This window comes from Stenella coeruleoalba (assembly GCF_951394435.1).
Source record: "Stenella coeruleoalba genome assembly, chromosome: 7".
Classification (NCBI taxonomy): Eukaryota; Metazoa; Chordata; class Mammalia; order Artiodactyla; family Delphinidae; genus Stenella; species Stenella coeruleoalba.
Genome location: NC_137153.1, coordinates 34,921,900 through 34,945,861, shown reverse-complemented (window position 1 = coordinate 34,945,861; position 23,962 = coordinate 34,921,900). Strand labels below are relative to the sequence as shown.

At 43.5% G+C, this 23,962-nt stretch overlaps 1 protein-coding gene across 1 annotated transcript; it reads right to left on the bottom strand.

Moving 5' to 3' along the window:
* On the bottom strand, positions 1 to 23,294 carry LOC307188873 (tripartite motif-containing protein 59-like; the record flags this gene model as incomplete). Its single annotated transcript, XM_079926546.1, has 5 exons — positions 1 to 47; positions 4,762 to 5,377; positions 17,616 to 17,786; positions 19,869 to 20,027; positions 23,121 to 23,294. The coding sequence occupies 5 exons, from the start codon at positions 23,292 to 23,294 to the stop codon at positions 1 to 3; spliced, it is 1,167 nt and encodes a 388-aa protein (XP_079782672.1).
* Between the last annotated feature and the right edge of the window lie 668 nt (positions 23,295 to 23,962).

The window sequence follows — 23,962 nt, the reverse complement described above, 5'->3', positions numbered from 1 at the left end:
TCAACCATCTCTGTCCACAGTACCTCGCACAGTAGAAGGGTGGTAGCCTGGGAATGTAAAAAATTCTGTTAAATGGAACCAGTACAGTGATGTAGGCCGAGGTGAGAGGAAAGTGCAGCAAGGAGACCAGTTAGAATGTTGTTCGGTATTTGAGTTGAGAGGTGCTATGGGCTTCTACTACACAACAGAGCCCCCATAGCACTATGAACTTTTCTGACATTTTCTTCACATATTCACCTGAAAGTTCTTAGTAAGTTTGAAAAAGTATATATGAAATATATTACCCTCTACTTTCCAATTTGTGCTTCATATTCTACCCTTGAAGGCCAACCAAACGACCCTGAAGTCTATAAAGGAAAAGATTAATAGATTTGACTGAATAAGTGAAAACCTAATTTAAAAAAAAAACTTTAAAGTTAAAAGACAAATGACAAATTGGAAAAACAACTTTGTAAAATACACAACAAACAAAACATTAGCTGGAATGTCTAGTGGTCAAGAGCAAGGACCTGAAACCAGGCTGCCCAGTTTGAACCCCAGTTCTACCTCTTCCCAACTACACAGCTACACATCCCACAAATCACTTATTCTGTCTGTGCCTCAGGTTCTCATCTGTAAAATGGGGATGATAACAGCATGTACCTTATAGGATTGTTGTAAGGATTAAATGAGTAAATATTGCAAGTTCTTAGAACAGTGCTTGGTAATAAAAGCACTTATATAAGTGTTTGCTAATATGTTATCCTTAATATATAAAGTGGATTTTTTTTCAAATCAATAGTTAAAAAGTGAATGGCCCCTTTAAAAAGAAAAAAAGTGAATGGCCCATTAAAATATAAACGAAAGATATAAACTGTCAGTTCACAAAAGAAATAAAAATAGCCAATAGATGCGAAAAGGTGTTCACCTTCATTAGCAATCAAATAAATAAAAATCACAGCAATCTCCCAGGTCATCACTTAAACATGCCATGAAAAACTATGATGGTGATATAGACCTAAATTTATCAATATAGGAAGATTATCAGGGTTATACTGTTAAGAGAGAAATAAAGTTACAAAATAACGTGTATGACATAACCCCATAAATCTTAAACAATGGTTAGCTCTGGAATTACTCATGACCTTTATTGTCTTTACACACTTCTTACTAACTGTGTATTGCTTTCATAATCAGGAAAAGAAATAAGTGTAAAAGTTATCCAGAGAGGTTAGCTGTTCCCTAGTATCCATTGTCTCCTTTTTCTGTAGTAAACAGAAACCAGGTTTCTAGGTGACAGCAGAAGTTGAGTGCCCTAGGATGTAACCATGTGACTAAGTGCTGGCTGTTGAGATGTGAGCAGAAGCATGTGCGAGGTTTCTGGGTTCTGCCCTCCAAGGGAGGGGCTTGCTCTTTCTCTCCCCCTTTATGATTTCCAGCTGCCTGGGTGGAATGGAGTGTAGTGGAAAACCACATGGAGAGAATCCTGGTCCCCTGCTGGCAACATAGGGTGCTCTCCACTGAAGCCTGAACTTGAAAGAGATGTGACTTATTTAAGCCCCTAAAATTTGGGGAAACTTCCATAGGAAGCTAGCTTGACCAAGTGGGCATGCTCATGCAGTGTGCTCTCATCCTGCGTGTGGATTCTTAGGAGATGGAGGGCACATATTGTGGAAGGAACATACCGCTTTTGGAATAGGGCAAACATGGGTGAAAGTCCCAGCTCCTGTGTCCCAGAGGTACACCCTTGGACAGAGACAACGTGTTCAATTAAATCATAGTAGGGTGTGGTTTGGAACTGCTGAGTAATAAACAGAACCCGGTTGTCTTTACAATCATTATTTGAAAAGGTGGCAAGAACTGCATTTGAATCCTCACTCGGGACCAAGAGGACGACCTTGCTGGCAATGCAGACCAGCCCACAGTAATCCTTAGGTTCAAGTTCGAGCTTGTCCCCATACTTCACCCCACCCCCAGCCTGGCTTCAACCTCCCTTTCCACTCCCCATGCTTGTGGGAGTTCAGGGCCCACCGCTGTTCAGGCCACCTGGAATGCTCATCCCCGTCTTCGCTTGGCCAGTTCTGGTCATTCAGATGGCACTTAAACCTGACCTGCTCAGACAGACCACCCAGTCTAACTCCCCACCATCACTATTTCACCACTCTATTTTTATAGCACCTTCAGCATTTTAGCACTCTCTGAACCCACCTTGCTTGTTTTCTTGTTCTCCCTCCAAGAGAGCAAGAACCTGTCTGAATAGTCACAGCTGTGTCCCCATCTCTAGAACAGGGCCCTGTGCACATAGTAGGTGCTCTAATATCTCTTGAAGTGTAGAATTAAAAGCAAAGACAATAGGGCAGTTCACAGTGGAGGCTGAGCTCAGAGGATAAGAACTCCTGCAGCAGGAGTCCAGGTAGTGAGGGCCTCGACCAGCAGACAGCGTGGAAAGCAGAGGGAGCACAGCCAGCTGGGCCAGGAAGAGGAGGCGGTTCAGGGACCTAAGAAGACCCACAGACTTCCTTGGCTGGGTTTCCCGAAGTAGCCAAGCCCCAAAGGACCAGAGGCCCAGGGTCCCTGAGGCCCCAGGACAGAACCCTCCCATCACCTTTGTTTACCTGCAACAAAAACTACCCAAGCAAAGCAAACACACTCCTTCAACTCCCTCTGACCCCGCCCTCCATCACTCCCTCCCCAGGTGAGACTGGGGCTCTTGGTGCAGCTGCTCCCACTGGCCCCTCACTCAGCACGCTGGGTCCAGATAATCAATTTGCCTTTTGGTCTCCCTGCTTTACACAGCAGACACCCTTATCTTTAATCTTCCCCTTAATCCTGGGGCCCTGCCTCAGTGCGCCCAGGTTTTAGCTCGGAGCACGAGGAGCGCATTGATCTTGGAAGTTGATGTCTGGCCAGTGCCTCCCCAGATCTCACCCACTCTGACTGCCCGTGAGTCCAGGGGCCTCCTGCTTTCCTGTGTAAGTGCCAGGAAGTGCTGCTGCCTAAGGAGTCACAGCAGAATGAGGGAGGCCCCAGGTTTGGCAAACACCCCAGCACCCCTGGGGTGAAGTGGGCTGTTATTACACTGTCCACCTCTGCCAGAGCTTGCAAACTGGTGATGGCCTGGGGGTCACATCTGGTTCACAGAAGTGCTTTGTGATGCCCATGCAATGTTTTAAATCTATTTTTAATTAACTGAGAGCATTCAAAAGAATCAAGATATTTAACGTTAAAAAGTCTGGATTTCTGCTTTTCTTAAAAAATCTGGAACACTCAGCTTACATTCCAAAAGGACAATGTTTTCTTTATGCCCAGCATGGGCTCTGCTATTTGTCACAGCCCCCACCTTCCTCCCACCTCTCGCCTTCTTCAATTTTATTACAAGCCTGGCTCCCGTGGTCATCTGTGTTTGTGTCCTCACTGCCTCTGCTCAGGGGTACTGTTCCTGCCCCACTTGGACCATGGGATTTTGGTCTAGGCCAAGCAGAGTCCTTTCCTTGAGGATGTCTTAAACAGGCACTGGGAGAAGAGAACCCCTTAGTCCAGCCCCCAAGCTGTGATGACAGGAGAGAAGGGGGTCATTCTACAGGAAAGAAGCGAAGCAAGCATTGAGAAGCAGAGACAAAGGTGGGGGGGCGGGCGGTGGGCAGCAGGATCCTGACAGCAACTGAGTCTAGGTCCTATCATCCCTGAGGCTACTCCACCCTTTCCCCAGTGCACAGTCACGACTAACAGTGAGTTAGAAGGAAGGAGAATGGGCTTGAGAATGATACATTTCTGGCCGCTGCAATTTTGGACAAATCGCTGATACCGTTCTCAGTTTCTTCATCTGTATAACGGGGACTCTACAGCTTACTTTAAGGTGGAGTGGGTTCCAACAATGTCATTTATGTGAAGCATTAAACGCAATGTTTGTGTATAACAGGTGCTACTAAGGATTCCATAAACAGTGAATTTTATGGTAGATGTTTACCAAAAACTGGTCAGCTAGAATTGAGTGAGCTCCTTCCTGAAGAATGGTAGCAGTGTTCTTTAAGGAGATATATCTAGATCAGTACCGCCTTCAGAGACTCTGGGGTAGGTTGGAAGAAGCTAGGCCTTCACCAGGAGGAGTCTGATTTTGCATTACGATCCACCCTCTCAATGACTGTGTCATCTTGGGCTCTTTACTTAAATTCTCTGACCCTGAGGTTCCTCCTGTAAAGTGGAGGTGATAACTCTCATCTCTTTCAGTTATTCTGAGAATGGAATTAGCTCATTAACATAACAATGCCTAGTAGTGTTTGTATCCTAAGCACTCAACAAATTGTAGTTATTGTGATGGGAAAGGAACAAAAGCCACAGTCCAGAGCTAGCCATAGGGTTCACTTCTGGGGAATCATTGCTATTGCGCTTTCTACTATCTAAGGCTCAACTGAGCTAAAAGTGCACTGTAAGTCATCAGAGCACAAAGCTGTCTGTTCAGTTGTGCCAAGAGCTCACCTCCTGCACCACCCACCCTGACAGCCAAGCCAGCGGCCCCCAGGATTCAAAGCCTCCTACGTGAGCTTCAAGCAACTAGCTTTTAAAACAGGTTTCCATTAAAAAAAATAAAGAAAAGAAAAAGCTTTGGCTGATCAATTAGCAACAGAAGACCCCAAATTAAGAGAAACCACCATGTAGAATCTTGTTTTTTTTTCAAGAAGCAAAATCTAGCAACCTTCGCGTTACAGCCAAAATGATAAAAGTTGCTGACATTTTGAGACCCAAATACTACGTATACGGTTGATTCCCTAGACCCAACCTCACTTCCCTGTGCCAAGGACATGCTAGTGGAAGAAGGAGAGGAAGAATGAGATGGGTTCCCAGGAAGCTTTGCCTCCTCATTTGGTTTTGGCACTGAGCCCGACGCTGCCTTGCACAAAATATCCTCAAGCACTTGTTGGGACAGACGGCCCTGCGTGGCACAGCCTGCCTGCCAGGCCTCTCGGAGCCCAGCTGTGCTGGCCAGCACTTGGTCAGTCTCAGGGGGGACAAAGGCAGTGATGTCTATTCCTCTAATGAGTTCTTTAAAATAGCGCCTGATGGAAATAGTGTCCTTGATGGGGATCTGGGGAGACATGCTGCCCTCCATGAGTCTCACCATCTCCTTCCTGAGCCTTTTATGCTCGTGGAGAAATTGTACTGCATTAGCATGATGCTGCAGGAGCATCTTCATCTGCTGGTAAATCTGTTGGGGGGCTTCAAGTTCCCGGGCAACCAGCTGTAACTTCTCCAACTTGGAGGAGTGCTCGCTCTCCAGCTGCCTTTTCAAGGTGGCAATCTGGCATTTGATGCCCCTGAGCAGGCTGTCTCCAATGGTGGCGATCATGGCCAGTGTGTCCGCAGCACTGGTGGAGAGTTCCCGGATGAACTTCTTCGTGTCCTGTGGAGGCAGCGTGAACATTTCTTAGGAAAGACCCCCAGAGTCCAGGCCTGGGCACCTGGTTCGTGGCGTTGCCTCCTCTCCTCCCTGAACCAGGAACTCCTTAGGGGTGGTGGACACTTCTGGCTGCCTGCCCAGTACCAACTTTTCAACTCTTCCCTACCAAAGAACGCTGATTCTTCCAGCCAGCATGTGTGGGCAGCTAAAAATACTTACTCATTTCCTGCTTCCCTTGTAGTTAGGGGTGACCAAGTGTGCAACAGAAGCAGAAGTCTGAGTTGTTGGGTGCAGCTTCTGGGAAAGCTGCCTGAAAGTGGGCAGATGCCTCTGAGACAAGACTTGACCCTTTCCCTTTCTCCTGATGGGACCCGGGGTCAATGCCCACATGGAGCAGGCTCCTCAAGACCTTGCGCTGACAACAGCACACACTGCAGGGCTGAGAGAAGAGGGCGGAGCATCATGGGGTCACCAAGCTGGTGGCCTTGACTCCCTACCTGTGAGCATTTCATTAAGTAAAAATAAAACAGAACCCCTTATTTTTTAAAGAGCCATTGCTTATGAGTTTCTATTACAATCAAATGTAGACCCTTACTAAAAGAATACCCAAATGGAAGGAGTTACCTGAATAACTTTTAGGGGAATGAAATCACAAACCCACCCATTGTGATATTGTTAGAAAAAGTCAAGATGTCTCACTCTGGTCTCTCCATGACCTACAGTGCCCTTTCCCTGTCTGGCAGGCCTGTCCTCCAGCTCATCCTGTCAACCTCAGCTCTGCATCACCTTTGTGATCAGGTCTTCCCTCAGGGGAGGCACAAAGTGTAGGGGAAAGCACTCAGATGGTGAGGTCAGGCCAGCCCTAAGTGTAATTTTGGCTCTTACAGCTGAATAGTTCTGTACCTTTGATCTCATATCTTGTGAAAAGGGGATCATGGGTGCTGAAGAGAACTAAATGAGATGATGGATATATAGTGCCTAGCACCGGAGCAGCACACAGTAGGCACTTAACAAATTGATCTTCCATAGAATGGAGAGGTTCTTCCATTCTATATGCTTCTACAGATCTCATATACATCACCATGGTTCGCAATAGCACAATACAAAAACATTCTAACATTATGAGCGAACTTGGAAATAATGTGACTCTCCACCAGCTGAAGATTCATCATGAATCACCGTTCCCAAAACCATGTTTTTAAATTGTCAGTTTAGCTGGTAAATAGATTTGCCTGCCATCCTTCATCATCATGAGTTGCCTGCCTAGTATGTGTTTAGGTGTGTTGTTTGACCCCTTAGACTAGTCTCAAGGGCAACAAAAACAGACATAATCAATATACAATGGAATCTCATGGTACTGACAAGTGCTCTGAGGAAAGATAAGGAAGATAGAGCAGGATCAGGGGTAGGGCAGAGGGCTGAGGGAGGAGGTGGCTCTCGATTTTGGGTGGTTGGGAAGACATCTTGGAGCTATCCGAACTCTGGATGATGGTCAAACCATGGTCATATCTGAGGGAAAGATTTTTCCAGGCAGAAGGGCCATGAGGACAAAGCTTGAGATGGAAACAAGGATGTCTGAGGAGCAGTCAGGAGCCTGACTCAGAGTGGGATCAAGCAGGGCGGAGAGGCAGGTGGGGCCAGGCAATGGATTTGTTCACAATATAATGCACCCCTCACCAGCTGGGGATTTTGAACAAAAGAATGCCTGATCTAAAATGTTGAAGGATGATTCTGGCTACTAGTGGGGACAGAGTGGGCACGAGGAGCCCATGTGAGAACCACTAGAGAGTCCAGGCCAATGGTGATGAGAGTGGGCAGGAGAGATGGGAGAGGTAGGCGAACTGGGGAGGTGGAATGGATTGTAAGTGTGGGCCTGGAGCTCAGGACAGACGTCTGGGCTGGAGAAGAATCTCTGAGAGAGGTGGAAAAACATTGAGCAGGAGTTAGTGGCAGAACTGGGGACAGCCAGGAAAGGCTGGGGTCCCAGAGGTCAAGTGGCCATTTCAATTTACTCCAATCAAGAAAGTGTTACTGGTCATGGAAACAAATGTTTTCTGAGATGTTGGCTCAGGCAAGAGAGAAAGAAATGAATAAAGAGCAGGCCAATGATCTCATTTGTATCCTTCACCCACTTGGGTCTTTTAAAATTTTAAATATTTCTTTGTATTTCCTTTGAGTTTTGAACATTAGTTTGGTTGTTCTTTAGCTTCCAAGAAACTTTATACTTCCGTAACATACAGGGAATATTAAAATGCTACAAACTGTGGATTGTTTTACACTTGTAAAGTGATCTATTTTCTGATAGATAAATGGAAAATTATGTATTTTCTGATAAGTATTTTAGGCTTTATTTAGAGAACAGAGCCACAAATATTAAACAAATAAATCAATAACAGATTTCAACACCTTATTCATTAGGTTGAATGAGTCATTTGAATTTTTGTCTTGATAAAAAGGAATAGGTGATGCAGTAAAATTATTTTTTGTAAAGGGACAGCAAGTCCCACAAAGTTCACAAAAGAACAAGTTTGCTTAACTCTGAATATCATTTAAAATACACTTGGATTCTCCAATCCATGGTGAGGTGTCTTTGTCAAGTGAACATAGGAGTGAGATCAGGAGGGTGTCCTGTAGCAGAGCCTTCCCACTCAGCATCTACCATGGGGGTATCTCACAAAACTATTTGTGTTCGTTCTTCACCACCATTGAACTTCAGCGTAACTCAATCCTTTTCCTTTGACAGAACCTAGATACTAATGACTGACAAATCTACTGGTCAAACCAAAGCATCTGTGAGCAGCAGGGGCATAAATTCATTGCACAGAGCCTCTGTCCTGCTCACCGTTTGACACCTGGTGTCTAGCACCCAAATGGCACCAGAAAGAATGAAAGAATGAGAAAAGTGTATGCTTTCTTTACTGATACTGCCATATGCTTACTAGCTTTCAATAAACCCAATTTTTCAAAACATCTTTTAAGTTCTTAAAACAGCTTTATTGAACATTATTGACATGGGTAAAAGTATACAATTTGATAACTTTCAAGATAGTGAACTTATCCATCACCCCCAAAAGTTTCCTTGTGTCCCTTTGTAATTTCCTCCCTCGCGACCATCCTTGACCTCCCCTACCCACGCAATCACTGACGTTCTTTCTGTAAATGTCTATTAGTTTGCATTTTTCTAGAATCTTATATAAATGGAATCCTACTCTTTTTGGGGGAGAGGGTTTGGCCTCTTTAACACAGCAATTTTCAGATTCATTCATGGATTATTGTGTGTATCAATGTGTTCATCCTTTGATCTGGACATTTGGGTCGTTTCCAGTTGTTGTCTATTACAACTGTAGCTGCTATGAACATTTGTGTACAAGTTTTTGTATGCATATACATTTTCTTTTCTCTTGGGATTTGAAACCTAGGTGAAGTGAATGGATCATTTATTTAACTTTTTGAAAAATTACTAAACTGTTCTCCAAACTGTTTGTACCATTTACCTTCTCAGCAGCAGTGTATGAGAGTTCCGGTTCCTCCACATCCTCACCAACACTTGATATGGTCTAACATTTCTAATAGGTGTGTAGTGGTATCTCATTGTGGTTTTCATTTGCATTCCCTAATGACTAGTGGTGCTGAGAATCTTTTCATGTGCTGTTTGCCATCTGTATAGCTCATCTGTGAAGAGTTTGTGCAGATACTTTGCCTATTTTTATTGAGTTGTTTTCTTATTGTTGAGTTTTGAGAATTCTTTATTCTTTATCTTTTATCAGATATGTATTTACAAAGATTCTTTTTCTCCTATGTTTTCTTCTACAGATTGTATAGTTTTAGGTGTTATATATAGGTCTACTATCTATGTAGGGTTAATTTTTGCACATGTTGTGAGGGATGGATGCAGTTTTCTTTCTTTTTCTTTTCCTTCCTTCCTTTCTGCCTTTTGTTGTTGTTGTTGCCACGTATGGATTTTCAATTGTTCCAGCACCATTTGTTGAAGAGGCTATTCTTTCTCCACTGCATTGCCTTTGCAGCTTTGTCAAAAGTCAGGTATCTATGTGTATGGGTTTATTTCTGGTCCACTGTTTTATGTGTCTATCTTTAGGCCACTGCCATGCTCCTTTGATTAACAAAGATTTAGAACAATTCTTGAATTCAGGTAATGTTAACTTTGTTTTCAAACCCTAACCCTAACCCTTCCCTTTCCACATGAGCTTTAGGATCACCTAGTCAATTAAAAAACAAAAAAAAAGCCTGCTGGGATGTTAATTGTGATTGCAATAAATCTATAGAAATACTTGGGGAGAACTGACATCTCAACCACGATGAGTCTTCCCATGCATGAATAGTATATATTCCTCCATTTATTTAGATCCTCTTAATTTCTCTCAGCAATATTTAATAGTTGTCCAGGTACAGATATCACACATCTCTGGTAAGATTTAGATATACACAAAGCATTTTAAATCTCTGTTGCAATTGTAAGTGATATTTAAATTTTAAAAACTATCAGTGGTTTGTTGCTAATATTTAGGAAAAACAATTGATTTTTGTATATTGATCTCATATCTTGCAACATTGCTAAACTCATTTATTAGTTCTGGTAGCTTGTAAAGCTCATCAGAATTTTTATAGAGACAGTGATGTCATCTATGAATAAACACAGTTTTGTTCTTCCTTTCCTATCTGGATGCTTTTATATTAGTTTCTCTTGCCTAACTGCACTGGTTAGAACCTCCATAATCTGCTCTTTTAAATAGCAGTGATGAGAAAGACATTTCTCGGTGTTCCTGATCTTGGAGGGAAAACATTCAGTGTTTCAGGATTAAGCATGATGTTGGTTGTAGGTTTTCATAGATGCCTTTTATTATGTTCTATTCTGTGGTATAATGGGAAATATATGGTCTTTGTCCCTGGTTCCTGGTACAGAGCTCCTAAAACTCTTGGAATTTCCTGAGTGATAGGAGCAGTTCTTATAATTCACAATAAACCCCTTTCAAACATATCTGAGATTATGCTAGTTAGGTGACTCTTGGTGGGTCCCCAGATAGTTTCAGGATGGGGCCTAGTTGCCAGAAAGACTAAACCTTGATTAGACGTTTGGAAATTTCAGCCCCATCCTCAGCCTCTGGGGAGAGGAGAGGGACTGGAGATTGAGTTCAATCGCCAGTGGCCAATGATTTGATCAATCATGCCCTAAATAATGGAACCTCAATTTAAAAAAAACAACAACCAACTAACCAAACAAAAAACCTTTAAAAAAGGTTCGGGGGACTTCCAGGTTGGTAAACACATTGATATTCTGGGAAGATGGGGCACCCAGAGATATCATGGAAGCTACCCCTCTAACCACCCCCCAGCCCTTACCTTGTCCTGTGCATCTTTTCCATTTGGCTATTCCTGAGTTGTATCCTTATAATAAAGAGGTGGACATAGTAAAGTGTTTTCCTGAGGTCTTTGGGTCATTCTAGTGAATTATCAAACCTGAGGAGGGGGTTTTAGGAGTCCCCCAGTTTATAACCAGTGAGTCAGAAGTACATGTGGCAACTTCAGACTTGTGACTGGTGTCTGAAGTGGGACAGCCCTTAACCTGCAGGGTCTGCACTAACTAGAGATAGTGTCAGAATTGAATTAAGTTTTTGGACACCCAGTGAGTGTCTGAAAACCAGAGGATCTGAGATATTACTAGATTGGTGAGTTTTATAAAATTGATGTTAAATTTTTTTCTCTGTCTATTGAGATCATATGATTTTTCATTTTTCTTCTGTTATTATAGTAAATTATATTGATTGTTTTTTGAATGTTAAACCAACTGTGTATTCTGGGAATAAGCCCCTTTTTGTTATGATGTATTAGTCTTTTCATATATTTTTGGATTTGATTTGCAAAATTTTAAAAAGATTCTTGTATCAATGTTCATAAGGGATATTGTAATTTTCTTTGCCTGGTTTTGGTTTCAGGGTAATCCTGGTCCTATAGAATGAGTTGGGACAAATTCCCATTTCTTCAATTTTCTGGAAGTTTGTGTATATTTGGTATTGGTTCCTTAAATGTTTGGTAAAATTCATCAATGAACCTATTCAGGCTTAGTGTTTTTACTGTAGGAAAGTTTTTAATGAGAAATTTAACTTCTTTAATAGAAAATGGCTATTCTTGTAACTTATTTCTTCTGGAAGAACTTTGATAGTTTGTGTCTTTCACAATTTAATCTAAGTGTCAAATTTAATGGCATACACTTTTTCACAATAGTCCCTTATTATCTGTTGGAGCCACTCCTCAGAAACAGAAAGACTGATGACACCACACAAACCAAGAGGTGATGAAAAGGGGCTATTACTCACATAATGAGGCTTTCTGGAGGAGAACAGGGCAGCTTCCAATCAGGTCTGAAAATGGCTTGAGAGAGCAAGGAACGCAGATTAGATTGGTTTGGAGTTTTTATGGTGGTTATGAGGTGTTGAAGGTTCCCACAGCCAGGCTGGGCTTACGTGGTTTAAACTCCCGCAGGTGCCAAAGAAGGGAGCACCTAGGCCTGCTTTTCAGCTTTTCTGGATGTGGAACAGAAGGCAAGGAGGGAAAATGGAGACTTAAAAGCTGTGAGCAGTCAAACATCAAACATGGAGTCTGACTCTTTATTATATTATCTTTTAAATATCTATAGCATTTGTAGTGATGTTACCTCTCTCATTCCTGGTTTTGGTAAATTGTGTTCTCTCTCTCTCTCTCCTCTCCCCACTCCCCTTTCTCCCTTTTTCCCTCTCTCCCTCTCTCTCCCTCTCTCTCTCTTTCCTTGAGAAGTCTGGTGAGAAGTTGAATTCAAATGATCTTCTCAAAGAACTAGTTTTTAGTTTTATTGATTTTTCTGTATTGTTTTTTGTTTTCTATCTCATTATTTTCTGCTTTTGTCTTTATTATTTCCTTTATTCTGCTTACTTGGGTTACTTTGCTCTTATTTTTTGCACTTTTTAAAGGTGGAAGGTGAGGTCAGTAATTTCAAATCTTTATTCTTTTCTAATTAAAATTTCGCACTGAGTGCTGCTTTAGTGGCACCCCATAATTCTGATATGTTTTGTTTTCATTTTCATCCAGTGCAAAATACCTTCTAATTTCCCTTTTTGTTTCTTCTTTGATCTATGAGTTATTTAGAATATGCTTTTTAGTTTCCAAATAATTGGAGAGTTTCCCAAAATCTTTATGTTATTGATTTCTAATTTAATCCACTGTGGTCAGAACCCATACTTTGTATGATTTGAATCCTTTTTTTTTTTAACTTATTTATTTTTCTGGTCACGCTGCATGGCTTGAGGGATCTTAGTTCCTCAATCAGGGCTTGAACCCATGCCGCCTGCAATGGAAGCACGGAGTCCAAACCACTGGACAGCCAGGGAAGTCCCTGAATCCTTTTAAATTTATTAAGACTTGTTTTGTGGTCTAGCTTGGTGAGCTGTGTGCACTTAAGAATGTGTTCTGCTGTCGTTGGGTAGAATGTTCCATAAATGTCAGTCAGGTCTGATTAATAATGTTCAAGACTACTATTTATTGCTGAATTCCTGCCTACTTGTTCTATCAATTATTGAGAGAATGGTATTGAAAATTACAGATTTGTCTATTTCTCCTGGTAGTTCTATCAGTTTTTGCTTTATATGTTTTGAAGCCTCCTTATTAAATGCATAAACATTTCAGACTGTTATTATTCTCTTGATTAACTGATCCCTTTATCAAAATGAAATGAACTTCTTTCCCCTTGGTAATACTGTTGGAGTGAAATCTCCTTTGCCTGAGGTTAACAGAGCCACTCTAGCTTCTTTGGATTTATGTTAGCATGACATGTCTCTTTCCATTCTTTTACTTTTAACCTATTTGTGTCTTTATACTTAAAGTGCATTTATCATAGGCAGCATAGAGTTGGGTCTTGATTTAGTTTCATTCTGACAAAAGCCTTCTTAATTGGAGTGTTTAGACCATTTTCATTTAATGTGATTATTGCTATGGCTAGATTTGAGTTTTATCATCTTGCTATTTATATTTGCCCAATCTGCTTTTTGTTCCCTTCCTCCTCTTTTTCTACCTTCTTTAAGATTGTGTATCTTTTATAATCACATTTTATCTCTGTTGCTAGCTTAGTAACTATAGTTATTATTTTAGTTGTTGTTTGAGGGCTTTATAGCACACATCTTTAACTCATCACAGTCTAACTTCAAGTAATGTTATGCCACTTCACATATAGTATAAAACCCTTATAATAGGGGCTTCCCTGGTGGCACAGTGGTTAAGAATCTGCCTGCCAGTGCAGGGGACACGGGTTCGAGCCCTGTTTCAGATAGATCCCACATGCTGCAGATCAACTAATCCCGTGCGCCACACCTACTGAGCCTGTGCTCTAGAGCCCACAAGCCACAACTACTGATGTCTGTGAGCCTAGAGCCCGTGCTCTGCAACACGAGAAGCCACCGCAATGAGTAAGCCTGCGCACCGCAATGAAGAGGGGCCCCCGCTCGCCGCAACTAGAGAAAGCCCGCACACAGCAATAAAGACCCAATGCAGCCAAAAAAAAAAAAAAAAAAAACCCTTATAATAGTGTACTTCCATTTTGCCTCTCATAGACTTCATGGTATTCTTGTCATGTATTTTACTTTTATATGTTGTAAACCTCACAATATATTATTATTTTAAAAACAGTGAGTTATCTTTTGAAAGATTTAAATAACACGAAAACAATCTTACATAGTTATGTTTTTCATTACCACTTCTGGTGTTCTTTATTCTTTTGTGTAGATCCAGATTTTCCTTCTGCCTGAAGGACTCCCTTTAACATTGCTTATAGTGCGAGTCTGCTGGTTATGAATTCTTTCAGCTTTGTATGTCTGAAACAGCTTTTATTTTGCCTTCATTTTTGAAGATATTTTCACTAGATACAGAATTCTAGGCTGACTGCTTTTAAATTCATATTTTTAAAAAATAAATTTATTTATTTATTTTTGGCTGTGTTGGGTCTTCATTTCTGTGTGAGGGCTTTCCCTAGTTGCGGCGAGCAGGGGCCACTCTTCATTGCGGTGCGCGGGCCTCTCACTATCGCAGCCTCTCTTGTTGCAGAGCACAGGCTCCAGACGTGCAGGCTCAGTAGTTGTGGCTCACGGGCCCAGTTGCTCCGCGGCATGTGGGATCTTCCCAGACCAGGGCTCAAACCCGTGTCCCCTGCATTGGCAGGCAGATTCTCAACCACTGTGCCACCAGGGAAGTCCCTAAATTCATATTTTAAAGATTTTTCTCCACTGTCTCCCTGCATGTATTGTTTCCAGCAAGAAATCAGATGTCATCTTTATTTTTGTTCTTCTGTATGTAACATGCCTTTTTTTCCACTCGGGCTGCTTAATATTATTCTCTTTATCACTGGTTTCAGCAATTTGACTATGATGTGCTTTGGTATAGTTTTAGTCATATTTATTGTGCTTGGTGTTTGTCAAATTTCTTAGATGTGGGTTTATAATATTCATCAAGTTTGGATAATTTTTGGCCATTATTTTTTAAAATACTTTTCCTGCCCCTTCCTCACTCTGTCATTTCCTTCAGAGACTCCAATTACCCATATATTGGGACACTTGAAGTTGTTCCATAGTTAACTAATTCTTTTTTTTTTTTTTTTTTTTTTTGGCCACGCCACGTGGCTTACATGATCTTAGTTCCCTGACCAGGGATTGAACCTGGCCTTGGCAGTGAAAACACTGAGTCCTAACCACTGGACTGCCAGGGAATTCCCCACAGCTAACTAATTCTGTTTTTTAAAAATTCTCATTCCTCTCTGTGTTTCATTTTAAGTAGTTTCTTTTCCTTTTTTTAAAATAAATTTATTTCTTTAGGCTACACTGGGTCTTCGTTGCTGCGCATGGGCTTTCTCTAGTTGCGGCGAACAGGGGCTACTCTTCGTTGTGGTGCGCAGGCTTCTCACTGTGGTGGCTTCTCTTGTTGCGGAGCACAGGCTCTAGGCACGCGGGCTTCGGTAGTTGTGATGCGTGGGCTCAGTAGTTGTGCCTCATAGGCTCTAGAGCTCAATAGTTGTGGTGCACGGGCTTAGTTGCTCTGCAGCATGTGGGATCTTCCCTGACCAGGGCTCGAACCTGTGTCCCCTGCATTGGCAGGTGGATTCTCAACCACTACACCACCAGGGAAACCCTTGAGTAGTTTCTATTGTTATGTCTTCAAGTTCACAAAGCTTTTCTTCTCAGTGTCTAACCTGCTGTTAATCGCTCCAGTATATTTTTTATGACATTGTAGTTTTCATCTCTAGAAATTCAATTTGAATCTTTTTTTATATCTTCCATGTCTCTAACTTTTTGAAATATGGAACACAATTGTGCTAATTTTAATAAATATTTGTCTGCTAATTCTAACATCTGTCTCAGTTCTGGTTTGATTTTGATTGATTTATTATTGTTTTCATTATGGGTCATATTTTCCTGTGTCTTTGCCTGCCTGGTAATCTTTGGATGCCGGACATTGTGAATTTTACCTTGCTTGATGTTGGATTTTTTTTTATTCCTATGAATCTTAATATTTGTTTCAAAGTACTGTTAAGTTACTTGGAAAGAATGATCTTTTAGTGCTTGCTTTCATTATTTGTTTGGTGAGTCTGGAGCAGTGCCCAGTCTGGGACTAAGACTTCTTGAGTTCTCATCCCAGTGTCTCATGATTTATGAGATTTTCCAGTCTCATTCCTGGGAACAGGCATTGTTCTGATCCTGGTTGAGCTCCAGGCACTGTTCCCTCAGTCCTTTCCTATGGCTCCTTCCCTGGCCTGAGGTAATGTCCTCACAGACAAGTGCTGATCTATTCAAGTCTGTTGAATACTCACAGGAGACTCTTAACCCAGATCTCTGGATTCTCTCTCTGTGCAGTCCTGTCTTCTGTAGACTCTGTCATGTGCACTTGAAATGCCTTGACCTCCCCAGAGTCTCAGCTCCATCTCCCGAACTCAAGAAATCTGCCAGGCTTTGCTTGGGTTCCCTCTTTCTGCCCCTCAGACTTGAAACTCTCTCAAGGCAATAAGCTGGGGCAATTGTAGAGCTAACCTTGTTTATATCTTGTCTCTCAGAGATTAGTATCTTTTATTGCCTGAGGTCCAGTGTCTTGAAAACTGTTGTTTCATATATTTTTGTCTCATTTTTCCAGAAGGGAGGGTAAATTCAGACTTTGTTACTCTGCCTTGGACAAATAAGGAAATAATAAATGAAATTTTAGCAAATATTTGGTATTTAGAAGAAGATCTACAAAAGTCAGTTGTGGTAGACACAGATATTCTGCCCAGATCCCCCTTTCCAGAGAGGACTTGCTGCTTGCCAAGGTATGACCAGCCACCAGCTGTCAGAACCTTCGGGGTTGCTGTGCCCTTCCCACAGCAGCCCACATTTGGTGGCTGAGCAAGAGGACCTATAATAGCCTGGCCATTTCAGCCCAACGTGGGGTACACTGATGGGGAAATCTGGCTCCAGATTCCTCACTGGATCAGGAGCTGCTTGTCAGGCCTGTGGTATAGTTTGCCTTCCCTTCTGTTTCATCTATTCTTTCCTCCTTCCTCTTACAGATGTCAATCTTGGATATCTTTTACCCCAAACTGTGTCTCAGCTTCTGCTTCCAGAGAACACAACCTGTGATACCAACTGTTAGGTGGCTAGTGTGGCCCAGAGGTCAGTCCCTAAGGGCCTCTGCCCTCGCCATTCTGCAGATGTTCCTTCTCTACAAGAGCTGGAATCTTACCACTAGAACTAGAATTTGTTTCTGAAAGACTATCTAGTCTTGGGTGTGTGTGTGTGAGTGTGTGTGTGTGTGTGTGTGTGTGTGTGTGTGTGTGTTTGTGACTTAAAATTTTGTTCTCTTGAAAAATGTATCCAGAGATTAATTCCTAAAACCTATATTTTGTGGGGGAAAAGTCATGAAATAAGGAAAATACGCCATAGAAGCTAGGATACATCTTACTTAGTCATCTTAAAAGAGGGTGAAATAGCCATTAAATTATCATCTTGGAGGCCCTTAAAGCAATCAGAATTCAACCGTTTCTCAAGGTGCACATTTCAAAACTTGACACACGTTTCAGGGCACAGTTAAGGAGAGTCAGTCTCTAGAGAATTTCCCCTTCATATTTAAACACCCTCTTTGTCCGTCTAGTGCCCTCAAGAGAACAGCAACTATTTGAACTGAAACCAAACATTGCCCTGCTGTTTACTTGGAGAAAGGACACGAGCCATATGAGCGATACCTGCACTGCCTGTGCTGCGCTCTCAGATTTCTGCAGTACCAGCTGAATATCCTTAGCAAAGCTCACTTTCCTCTCTGCATAGGCATCAGAAATCTTGGCTACTGGGTAAGACTCGTGGTCCCCAAAGAGCTTGCATATTCCACATATTGGTTCTTCATCCCTTAGGCACATCTGATTGACAAAAGAAAAGTCGACGATACTTATTTCCCTTCTTGTTCCAGCCCTACACACTCAGGACCTGCCATACCTCAGGCTGGTGACATTCTGAATCTATTCTTAAGCAGGTATCAAGAGTCAGTTACACAGGAGGCCCTGGCACCTGGAGGAAAGAGATGAGGGTAGTACTAGGATGCCTGAATTGTAATTTAGTAAGCACATACTGCATCTGGTACCACACAGACTCCTCACAATGATCTTTTGACTTGGATAGTATTGTGTACATTTTATACCCGAGAAAGCTGAGAAGGCTCAAAGTTGTTAGGTGACTTGCCCAAGGACACACTACTAGGAAGGGAGAGCACTGGGATTAGAAGACGAGGGCTTTCTGGGAATTCCCTGGCAGTCTAGTGGTTAGGACTCAGCACTTTCACTGCTGGAGCCCGGACTTGATCCCTGGTCAGGGAACTAAGATCCTGCAAGCGGCGTGGCACACCCCCCAAAAAAGATGAGGGCTCTCTGACTCCAGGAGCAAAGCCTTTTCCACCTGGCCAAGCCACTGCCTTGTGAGGATTAAATACCAGGATGCATGTAACGTGCTGCCCAGCCTGCGAGATCTTAGTTCCATGACCAGGGATAGAACCAGTGCCCCCTGCAGTCGAAGCGTGGAGTCCTAACCACTGGACCACCACTGAATTCCCCAAACTGGGCCTATTTTAGATGAAAGGAATTGAGGAGGACCCTCACTGCCCTGCTGGCCCCTCTGCCTCTTCACTCGGCTAAAGGACGCCTTGGAATGAAAACTCTGTCTTGGAATTTTGGAAGGGGAGGTAACTGCTGAGGATGAGACAGAACCATTGAGAATCTGTGATAAGTGGAACAGATTTTTAAAGCCAGAGTCCAACAGGAATACCAAATCACATCCTATTCTCTCGAGTCCTCTTAGTGGCTTGAGCTAGCCTGCCCCAAGCATGCCACTTACGTCCTTGTAGGAGGAGGGGCGGCTAGAAGGAACAGAGCAGAGTCTGGTGGAGCTCGGAGCAGCCCAGTAGATTGGCTGAGGGTGAAGACTTGCAGAGAAACCCGACCCTGTGAGGACAGACGCTTGATATGTTGCACTGAAGTGCTGGGGGCCCCCGGAGCTACGAAGCCCTCTTTTGGAGCCACATCTATGCTTTAGGATTTGGCTGTAGAGCTTCAAGCTAGAGCCAGTTTATGAAGACTCGGCGATACTTTTGACCTTCTCCAAGGATATCACCGATTTAGTTCATCCCTGACCATTACCAAAGCAACCTAAACCTGGTGGTTGGTGCTACACAGTCTGTGAAACATGGAAGCTCTGCCTCATCCTGCCCCTCCAGGTTTGTTGGGAGAATCAAATGGGCTCAAGGTTGTGAAAGGGCTTTGTCGACAGTGAAGCATGAAAGCTGAAGTGGTGTTATATCTGATTCATATCTGAGTTATATCTGACATGGGGATCATCCTAAAGTCAGTACCAAAGGGGAAGATTACATGTGTCAAATTACCCGTGAAAATCCCTTAGCTAGGGAATATGGAATTAGAGTACAGTCCACATAGTTTTGTATAAATCACACTGTAGACGTGTGTAAAAATGTACAATGTGTACAGCATAATACAGAGTACAATAAAGAGTTCATATGACGTATTGTGTGAAAAACTCATGCTGAAGATTAAACATCGGAATCATACTCAGCTCTCCAAATAGGCATGTGTAACCAACGGGAGGAATGGCAGAATCATTGGTCCCATCTTACCCCACCCTCTCTCTCTGGGGTAATCAAAGGTAGCTAAATTCTCATAAATCTGAAGATAATGCAACTTCGTTGTAACTATTTGAGCCTATCTGTGGTCCCTTACATCTTGCCATGGGCTGCATGGCTGAACACCACACACACTCCCAAACCTGGACTCCAGCACTAAGAATGAAGTCAGCGTTGGTATGTGCATTTATTTGGAAAGTAATCCTCTACTATACTCTTGAGCAAATATCCAATTTCAACCATAACGTTGCCGAGTAATCTGGCAGATTGGGTAGCTAAGCAAGAATAAAATAAAACTAAAAGTGTAACTGAATACCAGATTCACGCTTTCTCCATGCTTTTCACATGTCTGAGCAAGCTGATTGTGTTCCTTGGTGTGAAGCATCTCAAGTTCTTCCTTAAACTTCTCCAGTATGTTTTCAGCCAGGATGTTCCTCTGCAATCCATTTGTTCCCCTTCCCCTCAGATAAATGACCTAAAACGCACAGCTGGCATGAGCTTGTGGCAAATTCCCATCATCAACTGTGACATCATCATGGGGAAGGATGAGACACCTCCCTTCCTGCACATAAACAGCAGCGAGCGGCAAGAGAGAACAGGCCACTGGCCTGAGTGAGCGCTGACTGGTCTTTCAGAAGGAAATGACTGTGAAGACTCCTCGCCCCTGCAGAATAACTCTTCCCGCTCCAAAGCCCTCTCACCTGGGCTAGTATGTGCACCCTCTGCAGAGACAGTCGCCACAAACTCCATCAGATGAAACAGGAACCTGCCTTCTTTCACCCTGTGAGTCTTGGTTAGTACCTGCTCTGTCTCCTGGAGAAGCCCAGCCCGGTGAGAAGACAGACCCTCACAGAGGACTGTGTTGTTGGATGTGCAGGGGAGCACAAAGAAGGAAGGACTAAGTCTCCCTGGGGTGATGGAGGAGAGCAGGACTGGGGTCTCAAGAAGATGCCTAAATTAGGCATTGAAGACCGAAGTGTATTAAACATGTATTTTATTTACTGTTTATTTTTTATTTAATGTATTTTATTTACATCCAGGCACCTGGGGCCTGGGATGGCCCCTCCCATTGGCTAGCCAATTCTTAGAGACAGTAAAGGATTCACCTGGGGTCATGCCTTTCACATGCAAACCAATACATCTGGGGTCCACACCCAACCACCTCCTTTATATTTGCTATTCCCCTACCCCCCTGCCCTAATCATCCAGGGCTGGGTACTAGACATCTAGGGGCAGCCCTACCTGTCCCAGAGGCCACTGAAATTATTCAAACTGGCCAATCCTAAGTCTTCTCACCCTACTTCACCCGTTCCTTCCTGCAGAAACCACAACAAAGGTCTTTCTTGTCCACATTTCCCCCATCTCCCTGTTTCCTGACCCACCCTGATTTCCACATGTGGCCACCTGTGATGTGGCATGGCCCCTCTTGGGATCTATGAGCTACAAACTATTTTTCAATGGCAGTCGTCCCCTGATCTCTTGGTCTCATCATACCTGAATAATTATAAAACCTACATTTAAAAACACAAGGAAAAAAGACAAGGCCATATGCCACCCTGAGTAAACATAGCAGTCCACCCATCTGGCAACAACCTTAAATTCCATTTGTTTAATAAACTTTTATTAAGCACCTACCATGCTGGGAATGTGATAGTGAACAGGACAGACACACCTGGCCCTGCCCTCAGGGGCTGATTTGCTAGAGAGGGGAATAAATGCCAAACAACCAATATGCTAGCTCCGTCCGCTGATTCCCAGCCAGGCAACTTAAATCCTTCTTGGACCCAGTTGTCTTTTCTGCAAAATCGAAGCTCAACAAAAGCCGCCAGCACACTTCCTGTGCTCTTTGCAATTCTCTCAGAGTGTGAGGGTCTCGTGTCTGCACCTGGAAGGGGGGAAGCTGGAGAGCAGCCTCACCCACAGAGTGGGTGGTCAGATGGTTCTGCTGTCTCTAGTCGTTGGGACAAGAAGCAGAGGTTTAAGTGTGTTACTTAAAAATCACACTCTAGACACTAAAGGTAATGATGAAGGCCCCTGGGGGTGGGGGAGGAGCTGTGGTCTAAATACTCAGCCATCAGAGGAAATGAACGCCAGTAGTGGCCACAACTGATGGTAAAGAAACAAGCTGAATTAGCACAGTATTTTCAGGTATGAAGGTAACCATGGGAAGAACTATCTAGAAAAAGTTAGGAGAGGCTGCTTCTGGGGAGTGGGACTGGGGTGGGCAGAGAGTGTGGCTTTTCATTATAAACTCTTTTCCAGGGTTTGCCCTCTTAACCTTGTCTGTGTGTTATTTTGATATGATTTTAAAATAAATGCACAAATAAGTGAAAATTCCAGGTTGCAAAATGAAAAGCATAAATAAATCTAAGCATCTGCTGCTTTTGAACTGCTGTCCCCCAACCCTACACACACACACACACACACACACACACACACACACACAGCCTCCTCATTGGCACCCCCGCCTCCATATTCAGTTGGTTACCATTGGAGAGCCAGCACCTGTCTCTCCAATCGGCACACCCTCTGTTCCTACTGACAGAGATTCCTACATAAGTTCCCTCTTTCTGAAATCTATTTGTTTTATATTTTCTTCCTCCCTTCCTCTCTCCCTCCCTTCTTCCCTCTTTCCTCTCTTCCTTTCTTCCTTCCTTCCTTTCTTCCTTTCTTCCTTCCTTCCTTCCACAAATACCTAAAGGACCTGGAGAAACACCAGTCACAGTTCTTATGTCCCAGGTGGGGAGAGAGACTCTACACAAGTCATTGTACAAAAAGTTTCCATGAGAGTACGTAATGTAGACAATGGTGCACTTTCAACGCCAATGCTATATGACCCTTTCCAGGTTAGACATTTCTCCTGGCCCCCATTGCTTACAGGACAGAATGCCAAGCCTTTTGCATGACTTGTAAGACCTACTTCAATATGTCCTAACCTGCCCTCCTGGTGGATGCCCTAAATGCCCTGATATCTCCCACAATCTCACACTGAAGCCTTCTTATCTACTAAGCAGCTCTAAGCATCTCGGCTGCAGGCCCCTTTCTTGGCCCTTGGCATCTGCTATCCTCTCTTTGTCTGCCCTGCTCTGTAGACTCTCCCCAGCTGTCACCTCCTCTGCAGCCTTTTGTGTCTCCACTGTGGGACCTCTCACCGTACACAGGGCCACTGGCTCCTGCAAGGATGCTCCTCACTCATCTGTGCATCCCTGGGGTCCTGGCACAGTGACAAGGCCCCTGGCAGGTGCTGATAAATGTCCCCCTACCCCAGCACATACTGAATAAGTGAAAACTGGCATATTTTATCTCTTGGTGGTTCTGTTAGAACCTTCTCTCTAACATTAAACCACAAGGCATGTCTTCCTGTAGCTCCTGCCCTGGGTCCCACCATGTCTTCTAAGCCTGCTCCCCACCCACTCCCTGAAAACCCACCAGAGATGTGAGTTCTGGCCAGCCAGTCTTCACTTTGCAGGCCAAATATCCCTAGTTCTGTTATGGAATAGATCCAAGAAGTGATGACCAGAAAGAAATCTGCTATCTCAGTCACAGAAGGGCCCCAAACCTCTCTTACTTTCCTACACACTGGGCAGCAGAACTGTCCGTTGCCGTGGGTGCAGTTCTGGCACATCAAGATCAGCTCCAGGCACTGTTTGCAGAAGTTGTGGGAGCAGGAGAGGAGCAGCACCGCGGGTGTAAACAGTTCCATGCACACGGGACAGGACAGCACTGCGCCCAGCACCTCCATGGCGTCTGCAGCCGCCTGCCTCTCCCAGGCCGCCCGCCCCCACCAGGCTTCTAGAACAGGTGCGGAATACAGCCATGTGAGACAAATCACAATAGACACTGTCAGGCTTTCCTCAGAGGATGGAAGAAGCAAGGGAAGCTCCACAGACACCTGGGACACCAGGACGTGTTTGTGTGGAGGCGGCAAACCATGCCTGCCAGCCAAATCCAGCCCTCAGCTTTTTTTTGTACAACTTACAAGCCACAAATGTTTTTACACATTTTAAGGCGTTGTAAAAAACAAAGAACAAACAAATCAAAAAAAGCAAGAATATATAATAGGGGCCACATTAGGCCTACAACGTCTAAAACATTTACTTTCTTTCCTTACTGAAAGGGTTGGCTGACCCTGTCTAATTTAGAGGATAAATATAACTGGAATCCAGTCCAGCTCAAATGCACACTCAACCTCAGGAGTCGGTGGGACTGAGTGAGGAGTGGGAGGCCTGCCTCCAGCCCACAGTCTACAAGCTGGGTGGTCATAGGCCAGTGGCTGCTATCCACTCTCCTATTTCTTCTTCTACAACATGTTGAACTGGGTCATCTCTAATCCTTACCAGCTCTGTAACTCTGCGCATGTAGTCTCTGGCTTTCCTAACCTCCACCCCTCTCACAAAGGGGACAATTGTA